Source organism: Echiichthys vipera (genome assembly GCF_963691815.1).
Source record: "Echiichthys vipera genome assembly, chromosome: 21".
Classification (NCBI taxonomy): Eukaryota; Metazoa; Chordata; class Actinopteri; order Perciformes; family Trachinidae; genus Echiichthys; species Echiichthys vipera.
In genome coordinates this window covers 24997806-25023853 of record NC_139846.1, presented here as the reverse complement: position 1 = coordinate 25023853, position 26048 = coordinate 24997806, and the positions used below count along the sequence as shown (strand labels likewise).

General features: G+C 44.6%; 1 protein-coding gene across 1 annotated transcript; it reads right to left on the bottom strand.

The window, feature by feature from the left end:
• Positions 1-427: 427 nt before the first annotated feature.
• LOC310963622 (cullin-1) lies at positions 428-25868 on the bottom strand. The gene is made up of 22 exons (XM_083936509.1): positions 25734-25868; positions 17013-17403; positions 15252-15426; positions 14761-14928; positions 13484-13534; positions 12414-12504; positions 11344-11507; positions 10618-10780; positions 9660-9790; positions 9452-9559; positions 9253-9359; positions 8612-8660; positions 7148-7279; positions 6933-7050; positions 5863-5939; positions 5625-5743; positions 4547-4652; positions 3840-3887; positions 3602-3684; positions 2608-2713; positions 2358-2471; positions 428-1243 (listed from the first exon to the last, which is right to left on the bottom strand). Exons 2-22 carry the CDS (start codon positions 17150-17152, stop codon positions 1163-1165), a joined length of 2331 nt encoding a protein of 776 aa, XP_083792635.1. The 5' UTR covers positions 17153-17403; positions 25734-25868; the 3' UTR covers positions 428-1162.
• Between the last annotated feature and the right edge of the window lie 180 nt (positions 25869-26048).

Sequence of the window (26048 nt, the reverse complement as noted above, 5' to 3'; positions counted from 1 at the left end):
TTCACCGCAGAGAGTTCCGCGTAGAGGGTTCCGCGCAGAGGGCTCCCCGTAGAGGGTTCACCGTAGAGAGTTCACCGTAGAGAGCTCACCGTAGAGGGTCCACCGCAGAGGGTTCCCCTTAGAGGGTTCACCGCAGAGGGTTCCCCGTAGAGGATTCTCCGTAGAGCGTTCTCCGTAGAGGGTTCACCGTAGAGGGTTCTCCGTAGAGGGTTCTCCGTAGAGGGTTCTTCGTAGAGAGTTCACCGTAGAGAGTTCACCGTAGAGCGCTCACTGTAGAGAGTTCCCCGTAGAGGGTTCTCCGTAGAGGGTTCTCCGTAGAGAGTTCACCGTAGAGAGTTCACCGTAGAGCGTTCTCCGTAGAGCGCTCCCCGTAGAGCGCTCCCCGTAGAGGCGACAGATGTGAAAAAGAGTCGGAGCCCAAACAGCGTTAGAGAAATCTTTCCTTGTTTTTATTTATCACACATTTAGAAAATGAACCACACTATACAAATGTCCAGCGTCCAGTGACGGAGCGGGCGTCCTGCGTGCACCCGACCCACCTCCGACCAAAGACGGAGACGACGTCCGCAGATGGAGAAGCGTCGTGGCGCCCCTGAACTCACCGCCTCCTCTCCTCCGGTTCGGCCGCACGCTTTCGTTACGGGACCGCCGGCGATGGTTCCGGTCGTCGTGCGGTTGGACTGCGTCGGCCGCGCCAGTGACTCGACTTTTATTTTGTACTTTTTAATCTTTTTCGGGGCGGTCACTGCGGCGCGGGGGCGGCAGTAGCATGCAGAAACCTTTGGATGGCGCTCTCCTCTGATTGGCTGAAGGCTAATTCGTTACGTTTGCGTTATGTAAAGAAGGGTAGGTTTGTTTTTTTTTCCTCTTTAAGAGTCCGTGGTTGTTATTTACAATGTGACAACGAGGAAGTGCGTGTGTTTGATTCCTATGGGTGGGACGGGGACGGGCGAGCGTGTAGGCGGGGGTCTCGAACCCTCCCCCTCCCCCCCCTCGGGTCGGTGATATCACTCACAACATGTCCGCCGCTCAGAGGCGTCCTCACTTTATTACTCAGACATAAAATTAAAAAAAACAAAATGAAGATAAAGAAATAAAACTGAGGAGAGCCGGCGGGCGGGGGGGGGGGCAGGCGGGCGGCGGGCGGGCGGGAGGTCGGCGCTCAGGCCAGGTAGCTGTACGTGTCCTTCTCCCCGTCCACGCGCTCCAGGTACTCCTTCTCGATCAGGATGTCGATGCATTTCTGAAGCACAAGAGGGAAACAAAAACAAAATAAGAGCCCGGTCCGTTTAGTCAGAACGTTCACACGGAGTCAGAACCACAGACGGCGAACGCCAAAGAGTACAAGAGGTCGTTTTCGCCCGGCGCGCTCATCTGTCAGCGTCACGGGTTCGTTTCCACGTCAGTAAAGACGACGGACGAGTGGTTTAAGCCAAAAATACCAAACTTATGATCTTTGTAGCGCCTTTTATTTTGAAATTCTTTGACCTGTGTTTCCGTTTCCTGTTGTTCACGCGTTTCGTTACTTTTGATGATGTCACGGTTTCAATTACGTGATTATTTTACGATGTTATGTTTTACTGAAGTGGGTTTAGTCTGTTCTTTGTGTTGCTGTAGGACACGTTTCAGTAATTAGACGGATCCCAAACTAGCTGCACTACGTGTTAAGCTAACGGGCTAGCTCCTGACGCTGCTTTGTCTTCCTGTAAATGTTCGGGTCACATGGTTCAGGACAAATAAAGTCAGTGAATGAGTTTAACACTGTTGGTTTGTCTCTGCCGTCACCAGACCGCCACATACGGCGGCGTCAGGTCCGTCACGGACTACGACTCGTAGCCCGATGCTAAAGAAGCTAACGTGTTACGCTGCAGACGGCTCCATCTTCTCATTGTTTACGTACGAGAAAACTAAAGATCTGTCGCAGAAAGAGGCACTAATCAAACATGGCGGAGCTTTGGGGGCATGTGTCAAACCCCCAGAGCGCCGCCATCTTTGACCCGTTCACGTGAATGACGCACTCGACCAATAAAACGCAGATTGTCGCAGAAAAGTGACGCATTTGCAGGAGTGTGGACGGTTTAAAAACGGACGTAGCGTCTCCATCTTGATCCAATCGTCCTCGCCTACGGGAGTCGCCATCTTGAAAGACTTTGACCAAAAAAGGGCATGTATGTGACGTTGGGGGGAGGGGCGTACGTCCATCTGGCTGAGGTTTACAGAATAAGCTACATTAGCATCATCACCGCCCGGGAGCTAAGCTAGCAGAACGCGCTACCGGATAAACGGGGGTGGGAGTCGATGTTGAGATGTTTTAGACGCAGCTCTTTTAATAAACTTTCAGTCACGGTGCGTCTCACCTTGATGACGGGAACTCGGGGTTTGAACCGGGACGACAGCTGGTTCAGGACTTCGGCCAGGAGCTGCTGGTGCTTCAGGACCTTCCTCATCTTCATGATCCTCACGATGGCCGCCTGCGGACACAAAGACGCGGTAAATACGGACTCAGACGCAGACGGGATTCTAACGTGTGTGTGTGTGTGTGTGTGTGTGTGTGTGTGTGTGTGTGTGTGTGTGTGTGTGTGTGTGTGCGTGTGTGCGCGGCGTCACCTGGATGAGGAGCTTCCGGTCCTCCTCGATGTTCTTGTGGGTCGTCTCCTGCTCCTGTTTCTGCTCCGTCTTCATCGGGACGTTGATGTTCACGCGCAGCTTCTTACTGCGGCGGGAAACACAGAAGGCACCGCAACGTAAGAGTCAGACACAAGAACAATCACTACTTCCTGTTTTTAAGTTCCCGTACTTTGACTTTTAAACGACACTAATTACGTTTAAAGCGAGAAACAAACTGGGTTTTTTTGACAGAGAGGAGGTTATTGTTATAATTTGAGGGTAAAGTTTAATTTTAAGACGCCGACAGTGACGGCAGGACGCGTTTCAGTGTCTGGTGTGAAACTGGAGCTGAAGCTGCGTCCAAACACAGTGCAGTTTAATAAAAACAAAGACTTTCAGAAGGTTCAGGGACGAAAAACAAACAAACATAGAACTATGGGCTCTAAATGTATATTTACAGTTATAAATCCATATGTTCTTCTATGGATGTTTATATTTAGGCATTTAAATGATATGTTACTTTATATACACTCAGCGGCCACTTTATTAGGTACACCTGTCCAACTTCAATTCAATTCAATTCAATTCAAATAATTTTATTTGTCCCCGGGGGGCAATTCAGGGCACACAGAGCAGCAAATAACGACAGTGCAATTATACAAAACATTTTAACCTAACACAAGAATAAAGTGTAAGAGAAGAGTAAGTGTCAGAACCACTCGTTAACGCACATTTCTAATTTCTAATGAGCCAACATGGACCCGACTCTCTGAGGAAGGTTCCAGAACCAGCTTGAATCTGTGCCACGAAGGATTAAAGCGGCTCTGAAGGCGAAAGGGTCCAACCCGGTTCCTGCCAGGCGTACCTAATAAAGTGGCCGCTGAGTGTATTTTCTATTATTAATAAACGTTTATATTGTAAAATAGTTTTATGTCTGAGATGAATTCATAAATGTAATTGTGTGAAACGGGAACACTCGTGACGCGGTTCTCACTTCTTGTATCCGAGGAAAAGCTTGATGACGGTGTCGGGTTTGAACTCCACCTCGTCCACGTTGGCGTTCTCGTCCTCCATCACCTGTGACGCACACACACACACGCGCACACACACACACACACACACACACACAGGAGACACACACACACGTTTATTTTGAAGGTGAACTTCCTCCTGTTTCCGTCCCACTCGTCGTTCGTCTCCCTCTGTCGTTAAAGACGTGAATTCAAACTCACCAGCAGCTTCGACTTTAACAGAATCTGCAGAACTTGAACCAGAATGTCCTGAAAACACAACAACACGAGAGTCACAGCAGGAAAAATTACACATGTTAAATATTAATATTTAGACAGAACATTTATCCTGATATGAATATAATAAAGACTAAATAAATAAACACATACTAAATATTAAATAAATACAAAATACAATAAATAAAGACTAAATAAATAAAATAAATACAAAATAAGTATTAAATAATACTAAATAAATACTAATATTTATCCTAATATAAATATAATAAATACTGAAAAAATAAATAATAAATAAATAAATAAATACTAAATAAATACTAAATAAAAACATAAATACTAAAAAAAAAAAACTAAATAAATAAATACTAAATAAATAGAAAATAAGTAAATACAAAATAAATAAATACAAATAAATAAATAAAAACTAAATAAATAAAAACTAAATAAATAAATAAATATAAACTAAATAAATAAATACTAACTAAATAAATAAATATAAACTAAATAAATAAATATAAACTAAATAAATAAAAACTTAATAAATAAATAAAAACTAAATAAATAAATATAAACTAAATAAATAAAAACTTAATAAATAAATAAAAACTAACTAAATAAATAAATATAAATAAATACTAACTAAATAAAAGAACAAATAAATAAAGAGCTAGATAAAAGTGTCTGCTCACAGTTTTGATCTGCGTGCTGTCCGTCAGCTGCTGGACCGTGTAACTGTCCTCGGTGTTGTACTGCAGCAGGATCGCCATCTGGAAGGTGGAGGCCTGCAGCGTGTACCTGTCAACAACAACAACAACAACAAAACAACAACAAGGAGTCAAACGTGCTCCTCAAACAGGAAACAGCCGTCAGACGTTTACTGAAAATACTCCTGAATTAAATTAACTGATATTTTATTGTGTTTGAACACGAAGCGACTTCCTGTTTCAGGAAATGTTCAATATTAATAATATCACCTGCCCCCCCCCCCTCACCTGTTCTTGAAGCAGTTGGTCACCCCCCCCACACTCTCTCTCTCTCCCCCCCCTCACCTGTTCTTGAAGCAGTTGGTCACCCCCCCCCACACTCTCTCTCTCTCCCCCCCCCTCACCTGTTCTTGAAGCAGTTGGTCACCCCCCCCTCTCCCCCCCCCCCATCTGTTCTTGAAGAAGTTGGTCACCCCCCCCCCTCTCTCCCCCCCCCTCACCTGTTCTTGAAGCAGTTGGTCACCCCCCCCCTCTCTCTCCCCCCCTCACCTGTTCTTGAAGCAGTTGGTCACCCCCCCCCCTCTCTCTCCCCCCCTCACCTGTTCTTGAAGCAGTTGGTCACCCCCCCCCCCTCTCTCTCCCCCCCTCACCTGTTCTTGAAGCAGTTGGTCACCCCCCCCCCCTCTCTCTCCCCCCCTCACCTGTTCTTGAAGCAGTTGGTCACCCCCCCCCCCTCTCTCTCCCCCCCTCACCTGTTCTTGAAGCAGTTGGTCACCCCCCCCCCCTCTCTCTCCCCCCCTCACCTGTTCTTGAAGCAGTTGGTCACCCCCCCTCACTCCCTCTCTCTCCCCCCCCCCTCACCTGTTCTTGAAGCAGTTGGTCACCCCCCCTCACTCCCTCTCTCCCCCCCTCACCTGTTCTTGAAGCAGTTGGTCACCCCCCCCCTCTCTCTCTCTCCCCCCCTCACCTGTTCTTGAAGCAGTTGGTCACCCCCCCCCTCTCTCTCTCTCCCCCCCTCACCTGTTCTTGAAGCAGTTGGTCACCCCCCCCCCCCCCCCCTCACCTGTTCTTGAAGCAGTTGGTCACCAGCTCGCCCTTGGACAGGTGGTAGAGCCAGGTGAGCTTCCTGCCGCTGTGTCTGCTGGCGTAAAAGGCCGTGAAGCGCTGGTAGCTCCGCTCCAGCTGCACACAGACACAAAGGAGAGTTCAGAGAGGATGGAGTGGGGCTCAAACCGAGGCCCGGGGCCCTGCGGGGGGGCCGCGGATAGCAGATATGAAAACGGCGTGCAGCCTGGCCTCACCTCAGACGGCAGAGCGAAGGTGCAGGACTGCTGGAACGGCCAGGAGCCCGAGCTCAGCACCTGGATGCTGAAGTCCACTGTGAGAGACACAAAGGTTACACTCGAGTCCGACTCGTTCACACCCTGAAGGAGGCGTCACGCAGCCTTTCACATTAAAATCAAACGCCCTGAAACCATAAAGACACTCAGGAATGCTTTTATTCTGAAAATCGTTGTCATTGAAAAACTCGTCTTTTATTTAAGTCCCGTTCGGACCAAAGATCCACGACGAGACGAGCTCAAACTTCCGATGTTCAGGTTTGAAACGTCCTGAAACCTTTTTTTACGACGACGAGACGAGACGGTGTATCATCTCCATAGCAACGCCCCCCTGCACTTCCCTTCTAACGCCTTTTCCTCGCTCGGATGTGATTTGTAAACATGATTGAATACGGCTTTTCTTCCAGTTGTCAAAATCATAAGCGTGAGGAAAACGGCCGACTTTCGGACACAATTACGACAGAAAGTCTTTGAAGTGACGTTGGTTGCCATGGTGAGTGGAAAATCAGAGAATTGACGCTTTTGGGTCACATCTCAACAGCCAATCAGCTCGTAGCAAAGTGCACCGGTCAGGTCACTTGTGAAAAGTCATAATGGCAGTTTTGGACGCGGACTAGAGAATAAACGAAGAGAGGGAGCGCTGTTTTTGAGAACGAAACCGTTGATCAGAGAAATGAAACAATATTTTCTCTGTTTCAACACAAATAAAATCACAGCTGAAGGAAATTTCTCACCACCTCTGTCCTCATTTATAGTTAAAGATGCTACAAAATTATATCCAGCAACGCCACACACACACACACACGCACGCACGCACACACACACACACACACGCATGCACACGCACGCACGCACGCACGCACGTCTTAGAACCACACGTTGCAAGAAGTTGAGAGTTTCAACTCTTTGCGTTGTGAATCGAGGTGAAACGTTTAAACTGGAACCTCAAAAACGACTTCAGGTGCGTTTAAAAGTGTGTGTGTGTGTGTGTGTGTGTGTGTGTGTGTGTGTGTGTGTGTGTGTCTCCTCACAGTCCAGAGGCTCAGAGTTGGTCAGGTGTTTCTTGAACTGTTCGTTCAGGTCTTTACTGACGCCGATGTCCTGGAACATCCGCTGCAGTTTGGACGTGTACTCGAAGCCGCACGCTTGCTGCGACAGAACAAAACAAAAGGTTCAGAGTTTTTAAAACGCTGAACGTGAGAAACGTGAGAAACGCTTCGGCGGCGGCGCGGAGGCTTTCACACACCTTGAGTTTGGAGATCATGCTGGCCTCGGCGTCGTCGCTGGCGCTGTTCTGGTGGACCAGGCGCTTGGCGAGCATCTTGGCGTAGAACTTCTGGAAAACGTCTTTGTCCTCGATGTACTTGAACACGACCATCTGAAAGAGGAAGTGACCCCAGCGCACGCTTAATAATGATAATATTAAAGGTTATATTTGAGTTTGATCATGAAAACACGATGAAACGATTATTACGTTCACGTTTTGTCTCGTTGAATTTATTTTATTTTAAATTGTGATTTTCTCTGATTTGAAGTTTTAGGACATTTTTGTTTATTTGATTTTTTTTGAGGAGTTTTCATTAAAACATTTAATGACAATTTACTTTATTTGTATTTTTTTTCTCTGTATAAATAGATTTTTTATATGTTTTCAGTTATTCTTTATTATATATTTTTTTTTTTAATCCGTTTCAGTTGAATTCTATTTATTTATTAAATTTATTTTTTAGTCGAGTTATATTATTTATTATTATTAATTAATTTCTTGTATTTTTAATTTGTTTTTCCGTTGAATTATTTTCATTAGATATATGTTTAATTTGTTTCATTTTTTCAAATTTTAGTGAGTTTTCATTAAAACATTTGAGCTTATTTACTTTATTTATTTGTATTTATTATTGTTATCTGTATAAATGTAAATATTAAAATATATATATATATTTTTTTAATTTGTTTTAAGTTTAGTTAGTTTTTATAAGATAGATATTTTTAATGTTTCAGTTGAATTATATTATTTATTAATAAATATATTTTTTAATTATAAAGTTGAATTCTACTTTATTAAATTTTTTTTATTTGTTTTTCAGTTGCATTTTATTATTTATTAATTACATATATCTGAATTATATTATCTATTAAAACATTTCAAAATGTTTTTTCAGCATTCTTTTTATTAATTAAATTTGTTTCAGTTGAATTATTTTATTTATTATTAATAAATATATTTTTTAATTTGTTTACAGTTGAATTTTATTATTTATGAAAACCTTTTTAAATGTTTTTCAGTGTTATTATTTTATTTATTAATTATTTATGTTTCTTTAAGTTCAACAATGAAGTTTCCAAAGGGAATAATTATGTTAAATATGAATTATTATTTTAATAATCATAATCAAACAGCCCGACTTTAAACAACATGCTCTGAACTATTTATTATTAGTTTTTTAATATTTTGAAGAAATGTTTGAGCTCATTTCTGGTAAAAAAATAAAAAATAAACAGATTAAAAAGAGCTTTTTGTGGAGAAACTCAGATTTTCAGGTCGACTTTTCTTTTTATCTTCTATTAAAAAAAGGTTTTAATAATAATAATAATAATTTAGAGATTTATCCTCAAACTCCATCGTCCCGGTTTGAAACATTAAACTGAAGCTGAGTTAAAGAAGCGTCTTTAAATCTGCCGTCACTGGCGTCCGTTCTCCGTCTCTCACCACTTGGTTGAGCGTGTCCTCCAGTTCGGCCTCTTCAGGGTTTTTGGAGCTGAGGGAAAATAAAACAGAGTTTATTTAATTCACCTGAGAGGAAACGAAAAAGTGGGGAATTCAGTAATAAAAATAATTTACCAGGAAAAAAATGAGAAAATTTAAAAATGTAATTTAAATATTTCAATGAGACTGAAGTGAAAGTGAATTTGTGAGAAAATAAATCACATTTACAAGAAAAACATCAAATATTCTCTGAGATTTAACTTGTAAATGAATAAGAAATAAAAATAAATCACATTTACGCACAAACAGCAGTGAAACTACGACCCCCGTTTAATAAAACCTCGGGTTTCTTTGACCCACGTTTGTTTTTAGCGGCAAACGGCCGAATAAAACCCTAAAAAACACGGTTTCCTGTTTGTTTCAGGGCCGTCACCGCCCTCCCATTGGCACCCTCCCGTCACCGCCCTCCCATTGGCACCCTCCCGTCACCGCCCTCCCCTCGGCGCCCTCCTGTCGGCGCCCTCCAGTCGGTTCCCGTCTGCACCCTCCCATCGGCTCCCTCCCATCTGCTCCCTTGCGTCGGCGCCCTCCCGTCGGTTCCCGTCTGCACCCTCCCGTCTGCGCCCTTCTCCTGTTTCACGCACCTCTTCTTGAGCAGAGAGTCGCAGTATCGGGCGAGCAGCTCCGGAGACTTGCTGGACGACTGAGCCATCCTGGTGACGGCGTTGTTGTTGATGAAGCGTCCGCACGCCTGTGAGAAACGGAAGACGAGCGTCCGCGTGAGAATAAGACCTGGTTAAGGTTTCACAGATTTTGACGAGTCGGCGAGTCGCACACACTCACCTTATCGAGCGCCGCCACGAAGCCGGCGTCGTTGTTGAAGGCGGACATGACCAGGGCGTTGTACTTCTTGTGGACGTCCAGGGTGGTCTGCACGTAGACTTTGGGGTCCTGGAAGAAACGAAACTTTAAACGTTTACCCGTGAAAAAAACGTTTATTTTACGTTAAATTAAACTACGTGAGAGGAGAAGAAGAGGAGGCGGTGCGTACGTTGAGCGCGGCCTCGCCACACTTCTCGATGGCGGCCAGGCCCTGGTTGTGGATGTGAGTCTCCAGAAGCTTCTTCAGTTCTCCGAGGCCGTCCGTGATCCGCGACACCAGGTTATACATCCGGCCCAGGTCTGAGAGGAGACGCAGAGAGACGCAGCGTTAATAAACACAGGTCTGAGAGGAGACGCAGAGAGACGCAGCGTTAATAAACACAGGTCTGAGAGGAGACGCAGCGTTAACAAACACAGGTCTGAGAGGAGACGCAGCGTTAATAAACACAGGTCTGAGAGGAGACGCAGAGAGACGCAGCGTTTATAAACACAGGTCTGAGAGGAGACGCAGCGTTAACATAAACACAGGTCTGAGAGGAGACGCAGCGTTAAAGATACCATAATAAACACAGGTCTGAGAGGAGACGCAGCGTTAATAAACACAGGTCTGAGAGGAGACGCAGCGTTAACAAACACAGGTCTGAGAGGAGACGCAGCGTTAACAAACACAGGTCTGAGAGGAGACGCAGCGTTAATAACACAGGTCTGAGAGGAGACGCAGCGTTAACAAACACAGGTCTGAGAGGAGACGCAGCGTTAATAACACAGGTCTGAGAGGAGACGCAGCGTTAATAACACAGGTCTGAGAGGAGACGCAGCGTTAATAACACAGGTCTGAGAGGAGACGCAGCGTTAACAAACACAGGTCTGAGAGGAGACGCAGCGTTAACATAAACACAGGTCTGAGAGGAGACGCAGCGTTAATAACACAGGTCTGAGAGGAGACGCAGCGTTAATAACACAGGTCTGAGAGGAGACGCAGCGTTAATAACACAGGTCTGAGAGGAGACGCAGCGTTAATATAATAAACACAGGTCTGAGAGGAGACGCAGCGTTAATAACACAGGTCTGAGAGGAGACGCAGCGTTAATAACACAGGTCTGAGAGGAGACGAGGTGGCGACTCACCTTCGTTCTTGTCGGCGTCCAGCAGGTTCTGGAACTCGGTGTGGAAGATCTCCAGGTGCTTCTCGATCAGCACCTGCTCACACTTGCGGGCCAGCTCGTCCTGAGTGGACTCGTGGAGGTAAACCTGCACACGCCGCTGCTCCTCCAGCAGACGCGCCTCCGCCTGAGGAAACACACACACGCCTCGTTTATCACACTGCCGCTCCGCTTTATATCATTTATAGACTTAAAAATAAAAATAAACACCTGATTTAAGTGAAAAAGACTAAAATAGATGCAAAATGACTAAAAATAGATGCAAAACCATCACAAAAAGATGCAAAATGACTAAAAATAGATGCAAAACCATCACAAAAAGATGCAAAATGACTAAAAATAGATGCAAAACCACCACAAAAAGATGCAAAATGACTAAAAATAGATGCAAAACCACCACAAAAAGATGCAAAATGACTAAAAAAAAGATTCAAAACTACCACAAAAAGATGCAAAATGACTAAAAATAGATGCAAAACCACCACAAAAAGATGCAAAATGACTAAAAATAGATGCAAAACCACCACAAAAAGATGCTAAATGACTAAAAATAGATGCAAAACCAGCACAAAAAGATGCAAAATGGCTAAAGATAGATGCAAAACCACCACAAAAAGATGCAAAATGACTAAAAAACAGATGCTAAACCTCCTCATGTATCATCTACGCCTGAGGGGGGTGGGGGCGTACCTTCTTCATGTACTCGGTGACGGGGTTCTGCTGCAGGAACTCGGTGCTCTCGCGTGTGTAGAAGCGTTCTGTGTCGGTGAGGAACTGACACTCAAAGTACTCTTTGTACACGGAGAGCGTGGGACCTTTGGCGAAGGCGTCCTCCTCGTTCAGACCCAGCTCCACTGAAGGGGGACACAACGGAAGACATCATGACTCATCATCCCTGTCATTATCAGGGAAAGACTTGACTCTCAGTATCTGATGAAACCTCAATAATAATGAAATAAATGTGCTTTTATACTGGTTTCTTGATTCCTGCAGACGTTCGGATCTTCAGGATTTTATCACAGAATTAAAGATTTGACTTTAAATCGACGGGTTTATTGGTTTAAACCTTGAGATCAGATTAGAAGTTAAGTTTTAAAAAGTTACGCTCAAGTTTATTATAGAGTTAGAGTTATTTCATATTTTAATTATATACTTAAAAATAAAAATAAACCCAATTTAAGTGAAATGATTTAAATATTCTCAGATTAAAAACTCACGCAGGTAAGAAAAAAACTGATATTCTCTGAGATTAAACTCGTTATTTCACATTATTTATTTAAAAAACAATAATAATCAGATTCTGATGTTAAACTGGTAAATTTGAGACAAACTCAGACATTAACAATAAAAAAAACTTAAATATTCTCAGATTTTCATACAGGAGCGGAAAATGACTAAAATATTATTAATTATCTACAAAGAAAAGATTAAATTAAATTTAAGTCATAAGTTGACAAAAAAGAATTACAAGAAAGAAAAATCATTTTTAATTTAAAAAAATGAATATTAATGTATGTAGTTTAAAAAAGATACAGCCTCGTTTTTTCACACATTTAGATTGTTTTTATTATAAAGAATATATAAATATAAATATTTCTTAACCTGAGGAGCTCACGCTTCCTTAAAAAACCATTAGTAGGAGAATAATTTTAATTTTTCAGTGAGGCGTCGCTTTTTCTGTTAATTTAAAGACGTCAGTTCCAAGTTTAAGACCTCCTCCTTTATTATTATTAATAATATTGATGTTAGCGGTGAGCTACCGTAGGACTGGACCACCCCGCTGATCAGTCGGGTGTTGATGGTTTCCCCGTTCCTCTCCCTCTCGATCAGCTTCAGCACGGCGTTCGTTACCTGAAGAAAAAACACGTTTCTTTAGTTCAGGAGCTTTTCTTTAGAGACTAAAACAAAACTGTGGGTTAAATTAGACACTGAAGTCATTAAGAAACCAATAAATACTCACATTTATGAGCAAATAACTGATCTATGAGAGGAAAAACTACTAAAAATGGTGAATTTACGAGAAATAAATCACAAATTTACTGAAAAACTTGAATATTCTGAGATAAAAAAATGGTGAATTCACGAGAAAAAAACATTTCTATAGTTCAGGAGCTTATTTTTAGAGACTAAAACAAAACTGTGGGTTAAATTAGACACTGAAGTCATTAACAAACCAATAAATACTCACATTTAAGAGCAAATAACTGATCTATGAGAGGAAAAACTACTAAAAAGTGGTGAATTTAAAAGAAAAAAAACACATTTCTTTAGTTCAGGAGCTTTTTTTAAAGACTAAAATAAAACTGTGGGTAAAATTAGAGGTTAAAGTATTAAATTACTGAACTTATGAGAAAAAAACTACTAAAAAGTGGTGAATTTACGAGAAATAAGTCACAAATTTACTGAAAAACTTGAATATTCTGAGATAAAAAGTGGTAAATTTACGAGAAAAAAACATTTCTTTAGTTCAGGAGCTTATTTTTAAACTTAAATAGTATAAAAAGTTCGAGATTAAAGTCATAAATAAACCAATAAATACTCAAATTTATGAGAAAATAACTGATTTATGAGCAAAACACTACTAAAAAGTGGTGAATTTACAGGAAATAAGTCACAAATTTACTGAAAAAACTTGAAAATCTGAGATTAAAAACTCAAAGTCAGAAAAAACAAATATTCATTAAGATTTAAATTAAAAAGAAAGAGGAAAAAGAACAGTGTGAGATTAAAGTGGGAATTTCTAAACTCAATGAATTTTCTGGGATAAAAAAAGAAACAGAAACACATCAAAGCTTCTTCCCTTTGAGCCGTAAACAGGAAGTGAACGCACCTGTTTGTTGAGGGGTCGGAACAAACACTCCCTCCAGGTCACCAGAGCGAGCTGAGGGGAGAAGGAGACGGTTAGGGAGCGTCAGGACGTCACGCCGCGAGTTTGATTCCTCCACCACAGAGTTTTAATGCTTTTCTACGGTACAACGAGGCGCACCCCCGCTAACGTTAACGCAAATATACTAATGTACAACGACACACGGCAGATTTTAGTGCTCTTCTTTAAATTACCCCATTTATCTTAAAATGGAAAAAGGTATCGTTGTCTTTAAGGGCGCCCTCCCGCTGTGCGTGCGTCCCGTGCCCCGTGCTTTAGGGTCCTTGTCCCCCCCTCCAGGCCCGTTTGTACTCACACTACCTGGGCCTCGGAGAATGCTTCTTGCTGCCTATACGTCATCACGCCGTAACACGTCACACGCTTTGATGACGTCATGGCGATGCGTGGCTTTGTTTCCAGATCTTTCCGTAGACCTCGGAGTTTTTGTGCGTCTTGTCGACTGTTTTTGAATCTTTTCATCGACCAAATCTGCAGTAAACACTCCACCTCCGCATCACACCAACGTGAACCTTTCACCGCCATTGTTTGAAATGTCCGCGCATGGTCCCTCCTTCTTTTTTCTACGTCCCAACAGGCGCACAGGAAATGACCTCAGAACCGCCGTAGGCCCCATGCTCGTACACGTGCGCACGCTCGTGCTCGTACACGTGCAAACGTGCTTTACTAAAGCCCACCTCTCCCAAACGGGCCGTGGACGGCAAGCGTGCCGCTCCTAGACGTGGTACGGTTGCACTCACACTGGTCAAAGGAACCAGACTTTAGCCGTGACACGTGCTGGGGCACGGCACGGAGGCACAGTGGGAGGACGCCCTGAAAAGGCTCTAAAATTAGTGTTTTTTCTGCATCAGTCACGGACGAAACATCACGAACGTCGGGTGAAAATCATCCGAACGCTTCCTGCTGAAAAAAACAGTGATTCAGGGAAACACGTCGACCTCCGATGACGTCAGTGAGCGAAACTGAAGCAACTGAAGGACTCGCGTGACTCAGACAGAAGCGACACAATGGGAGTCACATGACATCGACCCCGGACGCAGGGTTTAATTAATGCTCAATCAACAGGAAGAGGAGGCGCGCAGGTTCAGGTTCAGGTCGCGTTCAGACGGAGACGACGTAGAAAGGAGACGCAAAAGTGCTGTGACGAGCGTCTTCGGGGGGAGATCTTTGAGCACGCGGTGACGCAAAAGTGTGTGAAGTGGCTGAAACCGCTGCAGACGTACCGAGTAGATCTCATAGATGCCCTTGCGTCCCTCGTCGCACTCCCGTCGGACCCAGTGGCGGTTGAGGTAGGCGCAGATCCCGTTCAGGACCTTACTAGAAAAACGATAATCCTCCCACTGCTGCGTGTAAAACTTCAACACGCACTCGTCCATTAGATCCTCGCCATCCTGGAGAGGGGGAGAGAGAGAGGAGAGAGGGGGGGGGGAGAGAGGGAGGGAGGGAGGGGGAGAGACAGAGAGAGGGAGAGAGAGAGAGAGAGAGAGAGAGAGGAGAGAGACAGAGAGAGAGGAGAGAGAGGGAGGTAGGGAGAGAGGGAGAGAGAGACAGAGAGAGAGGAGAGAGAGAGACAGAGAGAGGGAGGAGAGACAGACTGAATATCGTGATATACATCGTATCGTGAGATTGGTGTATCGTTACAGCGTGCGTGTGTGTGTGCGAGTGTGCGAGTGTGTGAGTGTGCGAGTGTGTGCATGTGTGTGTGTGCGCTCACCTTGAGCAGGCTGGTCAGATAGTTCTTCAGGAACTCCTTGAGTCTCTTGTAGAGCTCCAGGCCGACGAACTGAGCCCCGCCCGGGGTGGTGGACTTTTTGGAGGGCTTGGCTGGAGGCGCGGTGCCCCGGCCCTGGGAGGACTGGTGCACGCTGGTGCAGTAGTTATAAACATGTCTGAGGGACGGGTTAAGGACCAAACACACACACGCTACACATCACACACACACTCCATAAAGCTTCACATCAGATGCTGGATTAAAGAGACGTTGCAAACGTGACAACGGGAGAAATAACGTACATTATTAGACGTGTTTTTATATATTTTTAAGACAACACTGATGTTGGGAACACGCTAAAGCAAATATTTGCTTGTTTTATCCATATGCAATGTGAATATATGCGTATATATGTGTGTGTATCTGTGTCCATGTGGGCAGATATGTGCTGTTTACCATATCCAGGGTTCTATTATCAACATTATTTACTTATTTTTGTTCCATTTTCACTGTTTCTTACACTTATTTGGAGACAGGAGAAGAGGACGGGAGGGAGAACAAGGGGAAGAGTTTGCTTGGTTGCACGTAAAAGTGACTCTAAAAACATTTGTTTAAAAAAGAAAATACAGCTTTAAATGATCTCCAAAGTGCACCAGAGCTGCAAACTTGCCGCCAAAAGCTCCTAAAGGTGAATGAGTCAAAGACATATGAAGCTTATATGAGGTTTAAATTGGTGCCTGGCAGGACGGCGTTGCAGCGGGGACACGATACGGCTGCGCGCGGTTCACACCTCCGGGAAATAATGACTTCCTGTCGTGATAGAAACGGTGCGGAAGAGAAAGAAAACAAACTGCGCCCTCAGAGAAAAGGATGTGTGTATTTTACTCTCAACGTCGTGCAGACTGTGTGGAGACTGGGTGTTTTTAACAGATATTTGTTGAGATTCGTTTAGGTTAGGGTTAATTAGTCTGTGGATGGCGTTTAAGGGCGCACTCCCACTGTGCCTCCGTACCGTGGCCCAGCTCGTGTCACAGCTAAAGTCTGGTTCCTTTGACCAGTGTGAGTGCAACCGTACCACGTCTAGGAGCGCCACACTTGCCGTCCACGGCCCGTTTGGGAGAGGTGGGCTTTAGTAAAGCACGTTTACACGTGTACGAGCACGAGCGTGCGCACGTGTACGAGCACGAGGCCTACGGCGGTTCTGAGGTCATTTCCTGTGCGCCTGTTGGGACGTAGAAAAAAGAAGGAGGGACCATGCGCGGACATTTCAAACAATGGCGGTGAAAGGTTCACGTTGGTGTGATGCGGAGGTGGAGTGTTTACTGCAGATTTGGTCGATGAAAAGATTCAAAAACAGTCGACAAGACGCACAAAAACTCTGAGGTCTACGGAAAGATCTGGAAACAAAGCCACGCATCGCCATGACGTCATCAATGCGTGTGACGTGTTACGGCGTGATGACGTATAGGCAGCAAGAAGCATTCTCCGAGGCCCAGGTAGTGTGAGTACAAACGGGCCTGGAGGGGGGGACAAGGACCCTAAAGCACGGGGCACGGGACGGAGGCACAGTGGGAGGGCGCCCTGAGAACCAGTGAATTTTACCTTGAAAATGGTAAAAATGTTCTATGTTTCGTATTTGTCACAAAAAGATGAAAATGATCTATAAATAAAGAGTTGAATTTAACTAAATTGTTGATTAACTCATAAATAAATGTAGAGCGGCGGCCTCGCGGCGGCGGCACCCTTCCCCGTCTGTCAGGATACGTGTAGAGTTCCATGTAGCGTGACTTGGCCATGCTTTGCCGCGTGTACACCTGCTGGATGCCCGCCCGCAGGTCGTCCCATATCTGGTCCAGGCCTATCTGTTTGAGTCCGTGGGGGTTCTGGGTCCTGTTCGACGACATCGTAGCGGCCCGTGTCCTCGCCTCTCTCCCTGCCCTGAACGATGCCCGACCTTTCCTGCTCCGGTGGGCGTTCTCCTCCCCCCTCGGTTGGTTTCTGTCCTGACTCGCTCTGCTCTCAGAGTGCGTGGTCCATCTGGTGGCGGCGGCGGCGGCGCTGCTTTCGGGGGAAGCTGGACGTCGGTTGTGAGGCGGGATGCAGTCCCGCTCTGCACTCCTCCACCTAAAAGCTGTGGCGCTCCTCACCAGATGACCTGAGGAGACAGAGACGTTCACGTTCAGGAGCTTTGTCGTCGTAAAACGTGAAAACGAACCGATTCAGTCACAACGTGTGGATGAAACTCACTCCTGAATAAGATTAAAACAACAAAACACTCGATAGAGGTTTAAAAAAATCACGTAAAGAACGTTAACTTCAGTATCTGACGCTCGATCTTGTAGGAAGTTGGTTAAATTCTCTAATTCTTTAGATTTAGATTCATTCAGAGTCGTTTAATCTGTTTTTGGGCTTTTTGTTTAAGTGCATCAGTTAATTCTGTCACTATTTGAGGTGTTTTTTGTGAAAGAAGAAGAATTATTACTTTATTAATCCTGCAAGGGGAAATTCTCACAATGTCACACACACACACACACACACACGCACACGCACACGCACACGCACACGCACGCGCACACACACACGCACGCACGCACGCACGCACGCACGCACGCACGCACGCACGCACGCACGCACGCACAAACAGGACCTATACACATGCAACTAATGGAGAGCTGTCAGAGCGAGGGGGCTGCCAATGGCTCAGCGCCCCGGTGCCTTGCTTAACAGCACCTCTGCAGTGCCCAGGAGATGAACTGGCACCTCCTCGGCCACCAGTCCACGCTCCAAACATGGTCAACACAGGGACTTGAACCAGCGACCCTCCAGTTCCCAGCAGAGTCACCTACGGACTGAGCTGCTGCCGCCCCAGACATTGATGTGATGTAATGTTTAGTGTTTTGTGGTTAACGTGACGGCAGGAGCCCTGGAAACACAGCTGCTAGCTACGCTGAAGCTAAAGGGCATCAAACAAACAAACATGGGTGTGTGAATGTGTGTGAATGGTCAGATCAGATGGTCTGTAGATGTCCACTGCCATCAGTGTGAACGTCTGTGTGAACGGGTGAATGTGAGTACTCAGAAGACTAGAAAGGCGCTCTATAAGTACACAAGTCCATTTACAAAACAACAACAACAACAACATTCTCAGGCTTCTCTTCAAACCCCAGAATCAAACCTCCGTCCACGTCGCCTCAGTTCTGTGTCAGTAGTTGACCCGGTCACTTGTGAGCTCTTATGTGCTGACGTCACTCAGCTAATATCAGATTAGTCCACTTCAGCGCCTCCCTGACGCCCTGCACCAGGCCTCCCTGACGCCCTGCACCAGGCCTCCCTGACGTCCTGCACCAGGCCTCCCTGACGTCCTGCACCGGGCCTGCACCAGTCCTGCACCAGGCACGGGACGGACGCACAGTGGGAGTGCGCCCTCACACCACATTCACACACCCATGCTCAGGAAGATGGGGATCGAACCGCTGATCTCTTAAATCCCCACCCTCTGTATGTTGTTTTGTTCTTTTCTCCTTCTTCATGTGTATTTTATTAAAAACGGCAAACATGCAGACGTCTCAGCCGGTCTTAAAAAGGTAGAAGAAGAAGCGTGTGCACGTTGTGTCCGGTGTAAATGGGTTAGTGTACGCCCCTAAACTCGGCGGCCTCGGCGCCATCGGGGCCCTGGTTGGTGTGTTGTATGATGATGATGATGATGGTGATGGATGCAGACCCGGGCCGGTCACCTCAGGTCCCAGACTCTAGACTCAGCTCCTTCTTCATCAGATCCTTTTTCTAAAACTAAAAAAAAAGGAAAAGGCAGCCCTACCTAGCTGAGGTGCTCCGGCAGTTGCCATGGCAACTGGGGCAGACAATACCTCCCCGCCGATCGTTCTCAGTGTTTTTTGTTTTTTTTTTTCTATTCAGCGGCGGTCGGAGACAGAAAGGTGCCCTTCACAGCAGCACTGGGATCAGGTTCCAGATCCCCACACCGGACCCAAGAGCACCAGGACGCGGAGGACAGCGCAGGGGGAGTGGGAACAGGAGACCCGCGCCCGGGCGTCAACAACGGCGGGGTCGGCGTTGCGCGCGGCGGGAAGTTCAAAAGGTTATGACTCGTTTCAGGGACAACGAGCCTTTGTGCGTGTGTCAACACGGAGCTCTTTCCTCCTCACATGGTCGTGTGATTTTGACTTAGAGCTGAAATAATCTGCATTTATTCTGATTTAATTCATTTTTCATGCAAATATGACAAACTTCAGCAGGTTACAGCTTCTCAAATTAACATTTTAGGCTTTTTCTTGTCTTATATCACAGTAAATTGAACATCTTTGGGTTTTGAGACCAGATGAAAAACAAAATGAACGCATCACTGTGGACTCAATCTACAGACGTCATGATTAAAACTTAATAAATCATCAGATCAGTCGATAATGACGACACCTGAACTCTGTAGCCGTCCAATAACACACATCTGTGTCAATACTGACCTGATAAAGCAGATTGGGACACGTTAAACACTGTTTTGTTGCCAAAGTCATTACAAAATCCAGTGTTATCAGTTACGTCCGTCACTGTAAACATCGTCAACGTGTGTTTTTCGCCACATTGTGAGAAGGAGAAATAACTTAATCTCACAGCCTGAAGCACTAAATATGTCAGCACTAGATAATAAAACCAGGATGGTTAAAAATAACCAGACTAACTGGAGAGAGGGGGGGGGGGTAACCAACACAACAACTGACTCAACCTTTTAAGAATTGCTTGGGACGTCCCTCGAAAGTTGCGTCACAACGCGCTCCCGCGTACGCAGCCCGTGAGACGTCAACTCGATTAACTCGTTAACGCACCAAACCGTCTTAGTTTTCATTCACAGAGTTAAAACCGCAAAGCCCCCAGACTCCATTGGTAGCTCCACAGTAGCTGCAACCAACAACAGACAACCCTGAGAACCAGCAACGCCCAACGCTATTGGCTGCTACCATGGAAACACAACGGGACAGGAAGTCATTGTAAAACCCGCTTTGCATCTATTTTTAGTCATTTTGCATCTTTTTGTGGTGGTTTTGCATCTATTTTTAGTCATTTTGCATCTTTTTGTGGTGGTTTTGCATCTATTTTTAGTCATTTTGCATCTTTTTGTGCTGGTTTTGCATCTATTTTTAGTCATTTTGCATCTTTTTGTGCTGGTTTTGCATCTATTTTTAGTCATTTTGCATCTTTTTGTGCTGGTTTTGCATCTTTTTTAGTCATTTTGCATCTTTTGTGGTGGTTTTGCATCTATTTATAGTAATTTTGCATCTTTTTGTGGTGGTTTTGCATCTGTTTTTAGTCATTTTGCATCTTTTTTTATTGGTTTTGCATCTTTTTTTTAGTCATTTTGAATCTTTTTGTGGTGGCTTTTAATAAAGATTCTACAGACTTAACCTTTACCAAAGTGAATTCTTGCCGTGCTACAAACGTCCAAACCTCTCCTGAACGCTGCCGGTTGTTCCTTCCCTCCTTCACTGAATAAATCTCAAACTAAGTCATCGTGTCGCCACAACTCAGGAAACGGAGTGTGTCTGAGGGGGAAGGAGCCGTGCGCGTGGGAATAAAAGCTCAGCCAGGTAAATCTGATTACCCTGGTCACCGCGTGTCCTGGACAGCCCCGATAACCCAATACCCTACATTTAAACCACACACACACACAGCGTAACACACACCTTTACCTTCTTTCAATCAAAACAAACAGGTGCATGTGTGTGCGTGTGTGTGCGTGCGCGTGTGCGTGTGCGTGTGTGTGTGTGTGTGTGTGTGTGTGTGTGTGTGGACGTTTCCTGAGTGTAAGCAGCTTTTGATTTCTGTTGCTCTGCGTTCAGACGCGGAGACTCAAAGCCCCTTCAGACTGACTTTACATCACCGCACCCGGCGCTGTTTACATGTCACGCAGACGTACTTGAAAGGGTCAACGCAACATCAACGAGCACGCCGTCTCAGCGCGTTTACACACCGCTGACGTGCCGACGGTGGGAGCACGAGTCATCCGTGAAAACTAAAGATGGCACGACACCAGAAGGGCAGCAGTGGATACAGATACCAGAGACGTCCCACCGAGTTGATAATCCTACATTTTGTTTACGTGGATCAACGTCATCCACCACGTGTCAGTTATTTTTCAATTTCAATTTCCTGTCACTGTTTTGGGTCGGAGGTGGTCTTATGGACCCAGAACCCTGCGTTTTTTTAGGTGCATCGCATCGGCCGATGCGGGCTGCTGCGTTCGCCCACAGACGTGTGGCTACGGGCAGCTCCGCGTTGCTGGAGACGCCATTTTTTAGTTCAACAAACGTTCCTTTTTATAAATTGAGACTCGTCATTGTGTCATTTTTATGACGTAAATTGAGGGAGCAAAAGTAGAATCTGCTCTAAATATCTGACCAGGAAAATCGGCGGTCCGTATCAGTCATCGGCTAAAAAAGTCAATATTAGTCGATGGATTTTTCGTATAAAAACCGGGCTGGTTAAGGACGACTTTACGGATGTTTTGCTGGTCAGGAACGAGCGCTAATGTCGACTTAAGTCAGACGTTAACGTTTAAACTCTGCGTGAAAAACAACAACAGAGAAAATAAACGTGCGATCTGGGAGTTCCAGGTCACCGTAGATGTTACCGCGGTCAGACCGTCAGACGAGGGGCGATTCTCTGTTCTTCTGTTTGCATTTAACGCTTGAGACGTGACGTAACACCCTTTCAAAATAATATTTCCTGGTCCAAGCCTTGTGTTTCTCCAACGCAGCAGTGCCGTGTTCCCCGTTGTTTGAACAGACATACGTAATTGTCATTTTACTCTTTCTTATGGATGAAAAAGGCGTCGTGAAAGAGTTGATCGTAGTTGTTTTCACACTCGGACGTTGTTTCTGTTTTGTTTCAACGGAGCGTTTGGACCTGGAAATCTTATTTTGAAAGGGTGTTTCAAGATGAAAGCCACAGGAAACAGCGGGTTTAAGAGCGCAGAGGTGCTGTATTTTTGTTTTGCTGTGACTGAAAGGACCTCCGGAGAGAATTAAAACTACGCCGACATTTTTTTTCCACCATTTGCAAATCGTCGTTTCAGGTTTTGCCGTTTGCTCGCGGAGGAATCGTTTCTGGAAATCACCAAATGCGGTCCAGACCTTTACGGAGAGTGTCCCCAGATCATTTTTGTTATGATTACCTAAAGATAAATACAATTTAAGTGGTCGATGATTTTGAGAGGGAGAATAAATATTTCGTACAACAACAACACAACTGTGCAGAGAAGACAACAAGCAGTGCGGTGTGTGTGTGTGTTGTGTTATTTTACGCTATAAAAAGACAAAAGCGCGGCGACGTCGCCTCACACTGACAGACTCCATCAGATCCACGGGGTCTTTGAGCGTCTGAATAACCACGTGTGCGAGAACGGACACGTCCACGGGTGTTTTATCACGCTAAATATGCAAAAACGTCACAAACGACAGCAGGTGTTCTTTACGACTGAACACTAACACACACACACTCACACACACACACACACTCACAGGTTGATGCTGAGCGGGTTAGACGTGTGCACACGTGTACATTTATTAAAGCTTCACATCTCGACAACACCAGTGTTTCCCCGACCGTTAAGGCCTTAAAGGTCAAGCTATTTAATTTAGTTTTAATGTGCCATTTTAACGCAAATGTGCAATATTCTGGTTTACTCTGGGACTACTGCATGGGTCTATAGGGCACAGACTTAAAACAGATGCAAAACCAGCACAAAAAGATGCAAAATGACTAAAAATAGATGCAAAACCACCATAAAAAGATGCAAAATGACTAAAAATAGATGCAAAACCACCACAAAAAGATGCAAAATGACTAAAAATAGATGCAAAACCACCACAAAAAGATGCAAAATGACAAAAAATAGATGCAAAACCACCACAAAAAGATGCAAAATGACTAGAAATAGATGCAAAACCACCACAAAAAGATGCAAAATGACAAAAAATAGATGCTAAACCAGCACAAAAAGATGCAAAATGACTAAAAATAGATTTAGACTCCTTTATTTAAAAAAAAAATCAAGTATGAAGACAGTAATCAACACTATTTCACACCAGCAGAGAGGTCCTGATCCTCCAGCCTTAGCCCAACACCTCTAGGCCTTTTTCCAGATGTGTAGGCACCTTTTCCAAGTGTGTATGGACATGTTCCAGGTGTGTATGGACATGTTCCAGGTGTGTATGGACATGTTCCAGGTGTGTATGGACATGTTCCAGGTGTGTAGGCACAGGTTCCAGGTGTGTAGGCACAGGTTCCAGGTGTGTAAGCACCTGTTCCAGGTGTGTAGGCACCTGTTCCAGGTGTGTATGGACATGTTCCAGGTGTGTAGGCACCTTTTCCAGGTGTGTAGGCACCTGTTCCAGGTGTGTAAGGACATGTTCCAGGTGTGTAAGGACATGTTCCAGGTGTGTAAGGACATGTTCCAGGTGTGTAGGCACATGTTCCAGGTGTGTAGGCACATGTTCCAGGTGTGTAGGCACATGTTCCAGGTGTGTAGGCACATGTTCCAGGTGTGTAGGCACCTTCTCCAGGTATGTAGGCACCTGTTCCAGGTGTGTAAGCACCTTCTCCAGGTGTGTAGGCACATGTTCCAGGTGTGTAAGCACCTTCTCCAGGTGTGTAGGCACATGTTCCAGGTGTGTAAGGACATGTTCCAGGTGTGTAAGCACATGTTCCAGGTGTGTAAGCTCATGTTCCAGGTGTGTAAGGACATGTTCCAGGTGTGTAAGGACATGTTCCAGGTGTGTAAGCACCTGCTCCAGGTGTGTAGGCACCTGCTCCAGGTGTGTAGGCACCTGTTCCAGGTGTGTAAGGACAAAGTCCAGGTGTGTAAGCACCTGCTCCAGGTGTGTAGGCACCTGTTCCAGGTGTGTAGGCACCTGTTCCAGGTGTGTAAGCACCTGCTCCAGGTGTGTAGGCACCTGTTCCAGGTGTGTAAGCACCTGCTCCAGGTGTGTACGCACCTGTTCCAGGTTCAAATCCCTCCCCTTCGCTCCAGCAGCGACAGAGGGACGAGCTGTAGCACACTGACCGACTTTCATGAAATATTTCACCCAATTTGAGATTATTTTAAAACAATATTTTGTCATTTTGTGTTTTTTTTGTTATCATATTCTTTTATTTTTAATCATGTTGCATCTTTTAGTGATTATGTTCATGTCATTTTAGTCTTTTTATGAGATTTTGTGGTGACTTTGCAACTATTCTTAGTCATATCCCATCTGTGTGTGAATGGTTTACAACGTTCTTAAGTCATTTTGCCAAAGAAATAGTTATTTCACGTGTGTATGTGACTGTTTTAAAACTATTTTAGTCATATTGCCTCTCTATGTGATTGATGTGCGACTATTTCCAGTCATTTTGCATCTTATTGTGACAGTTTTTGTCTATTTTTAATCATTTTGCATCCTTGTGATTGTTTTCTGCCTCTGTTTGTTGTCATTTTAGATCATTTTGTAATATTTTAGCAACAATTTTAGTAATATTGCAACTTTAAATGAATGTTTTACAGCAATAGTTAATCATTTTACATATTCCGTGATTGTTTTGCAACAATTTTTAGTCTTATTACATCTTTGTTGTGCTCATTTTGCATCTGTTGTGATTATTTGGCTTCTGTTTTTAGTCTGTTTGCATGTTTTCAGGTGGTGTCGCTTTTATTTTGAATCATTTTTGTATTTCTGTTATAGTACTGCAAATATTTTTACTCATTTTACATCTTTTTATGGTAATTTTGCATCTTTTTGTGCTTGTTTTGCATCTATTTTTAGTCATTTTGCATCTCTTAGTGAATATTTTGCATCTAAATTTGGTAATTTTGCATCTTTTATGATAGTTTTCGTCTGTTTCAGTCATTTTACATCTTCATGTGATTATTTTGCATCTATTTTTAGTCATTTTGCATCTTTTAATTGTTATTTTGCATCTATTTTTGGCCGTTTTGCCTCGTTTTATGATTATTTCACATCTATTTTCAGCCATTTTGCATATTTTTATTATAGTTTTGCGTCTTTATTTTATAATTCTGTGTCTTTTGTCATTTGACGGGATGCTGAGCTGTGACTCGAGCCAAACGCTGCTACGCAACACAGTTAGCTGTTGGCTATCATTAGCTTCTTGATTAGCCAGTTAGCTTGTAGCAAACGTTAGCTTCGGCGGATTAGCCTTAAAGCAAAAATAAGGTTTGTAGTTAGACTCCGTGTTTTATTCGCTCACACACGCGCGTGGTGTTTGACGTAACCCTGGCATTAATGCCGTGTTGGTCGAGCTAACCGCAGTGGAGGGTTCACACCAACTGCCCGTGTTGTTGGTGTAAAATGGCAGCTTCGCTCAATAATGAGTCAGGGAAACTAGCCGTTAGCATTAGCATTAGCTCTCGGCTACATCGGGGATCATGTAGGTACAGAAATACCGCCCGATCCCGACCGTGAGGTGCCGTCTTACCATGTTGGGGCCGTCGCGGTGACCGTCCAGGGGTTGTGTGTGTGGATGTCGGTGTTTTCCGGCCGTGATTAGCTCCTCGGTGTGTGTGTCGATGCTAACTGCGCGGCTCCGCTTCTGTTCGCACAAAGATCAGCGCTCAGCCTCCGGATCATGCTGCGTTCAGGGGCGCTCGGACATCTGGAGGCTACGGCACAAGCGTGAACACGAGCAGGGGCATGAGGATATCAACAAGGGGGTGTTTAGAGAAGAGGACTGAGGACTGAGGACTGAGGAGTGAGGGGTTTAGTTGTGTGATAGGAGCAATAATAAGGTGTA

Bases quoted from the DNA above. Each gene is read 5' to 3' on its own strand.
- LOC310963622 (XM_083936509.1), bottom strand. From the start codon at position 17,152: ATGTCGTCGAACAGGACCCAGAACCCCCACGGACTCAAACAGATAGGC. The intron at 14,929-15,251 runs GTGAGCGCACAC...CCCCCTCTCCAG, and splicing joins ATCTGACCAGCCTGCTCAAG to GATGGCGAGGATCTAATGGA. The intron at 4,653-5,624 runs GTGAGGGGGGGG...TGTTGTTGACAG, and splicing joins ACCAACTGCTTCAAGAACAG to GTACACGCTGCAGGCCTCCA.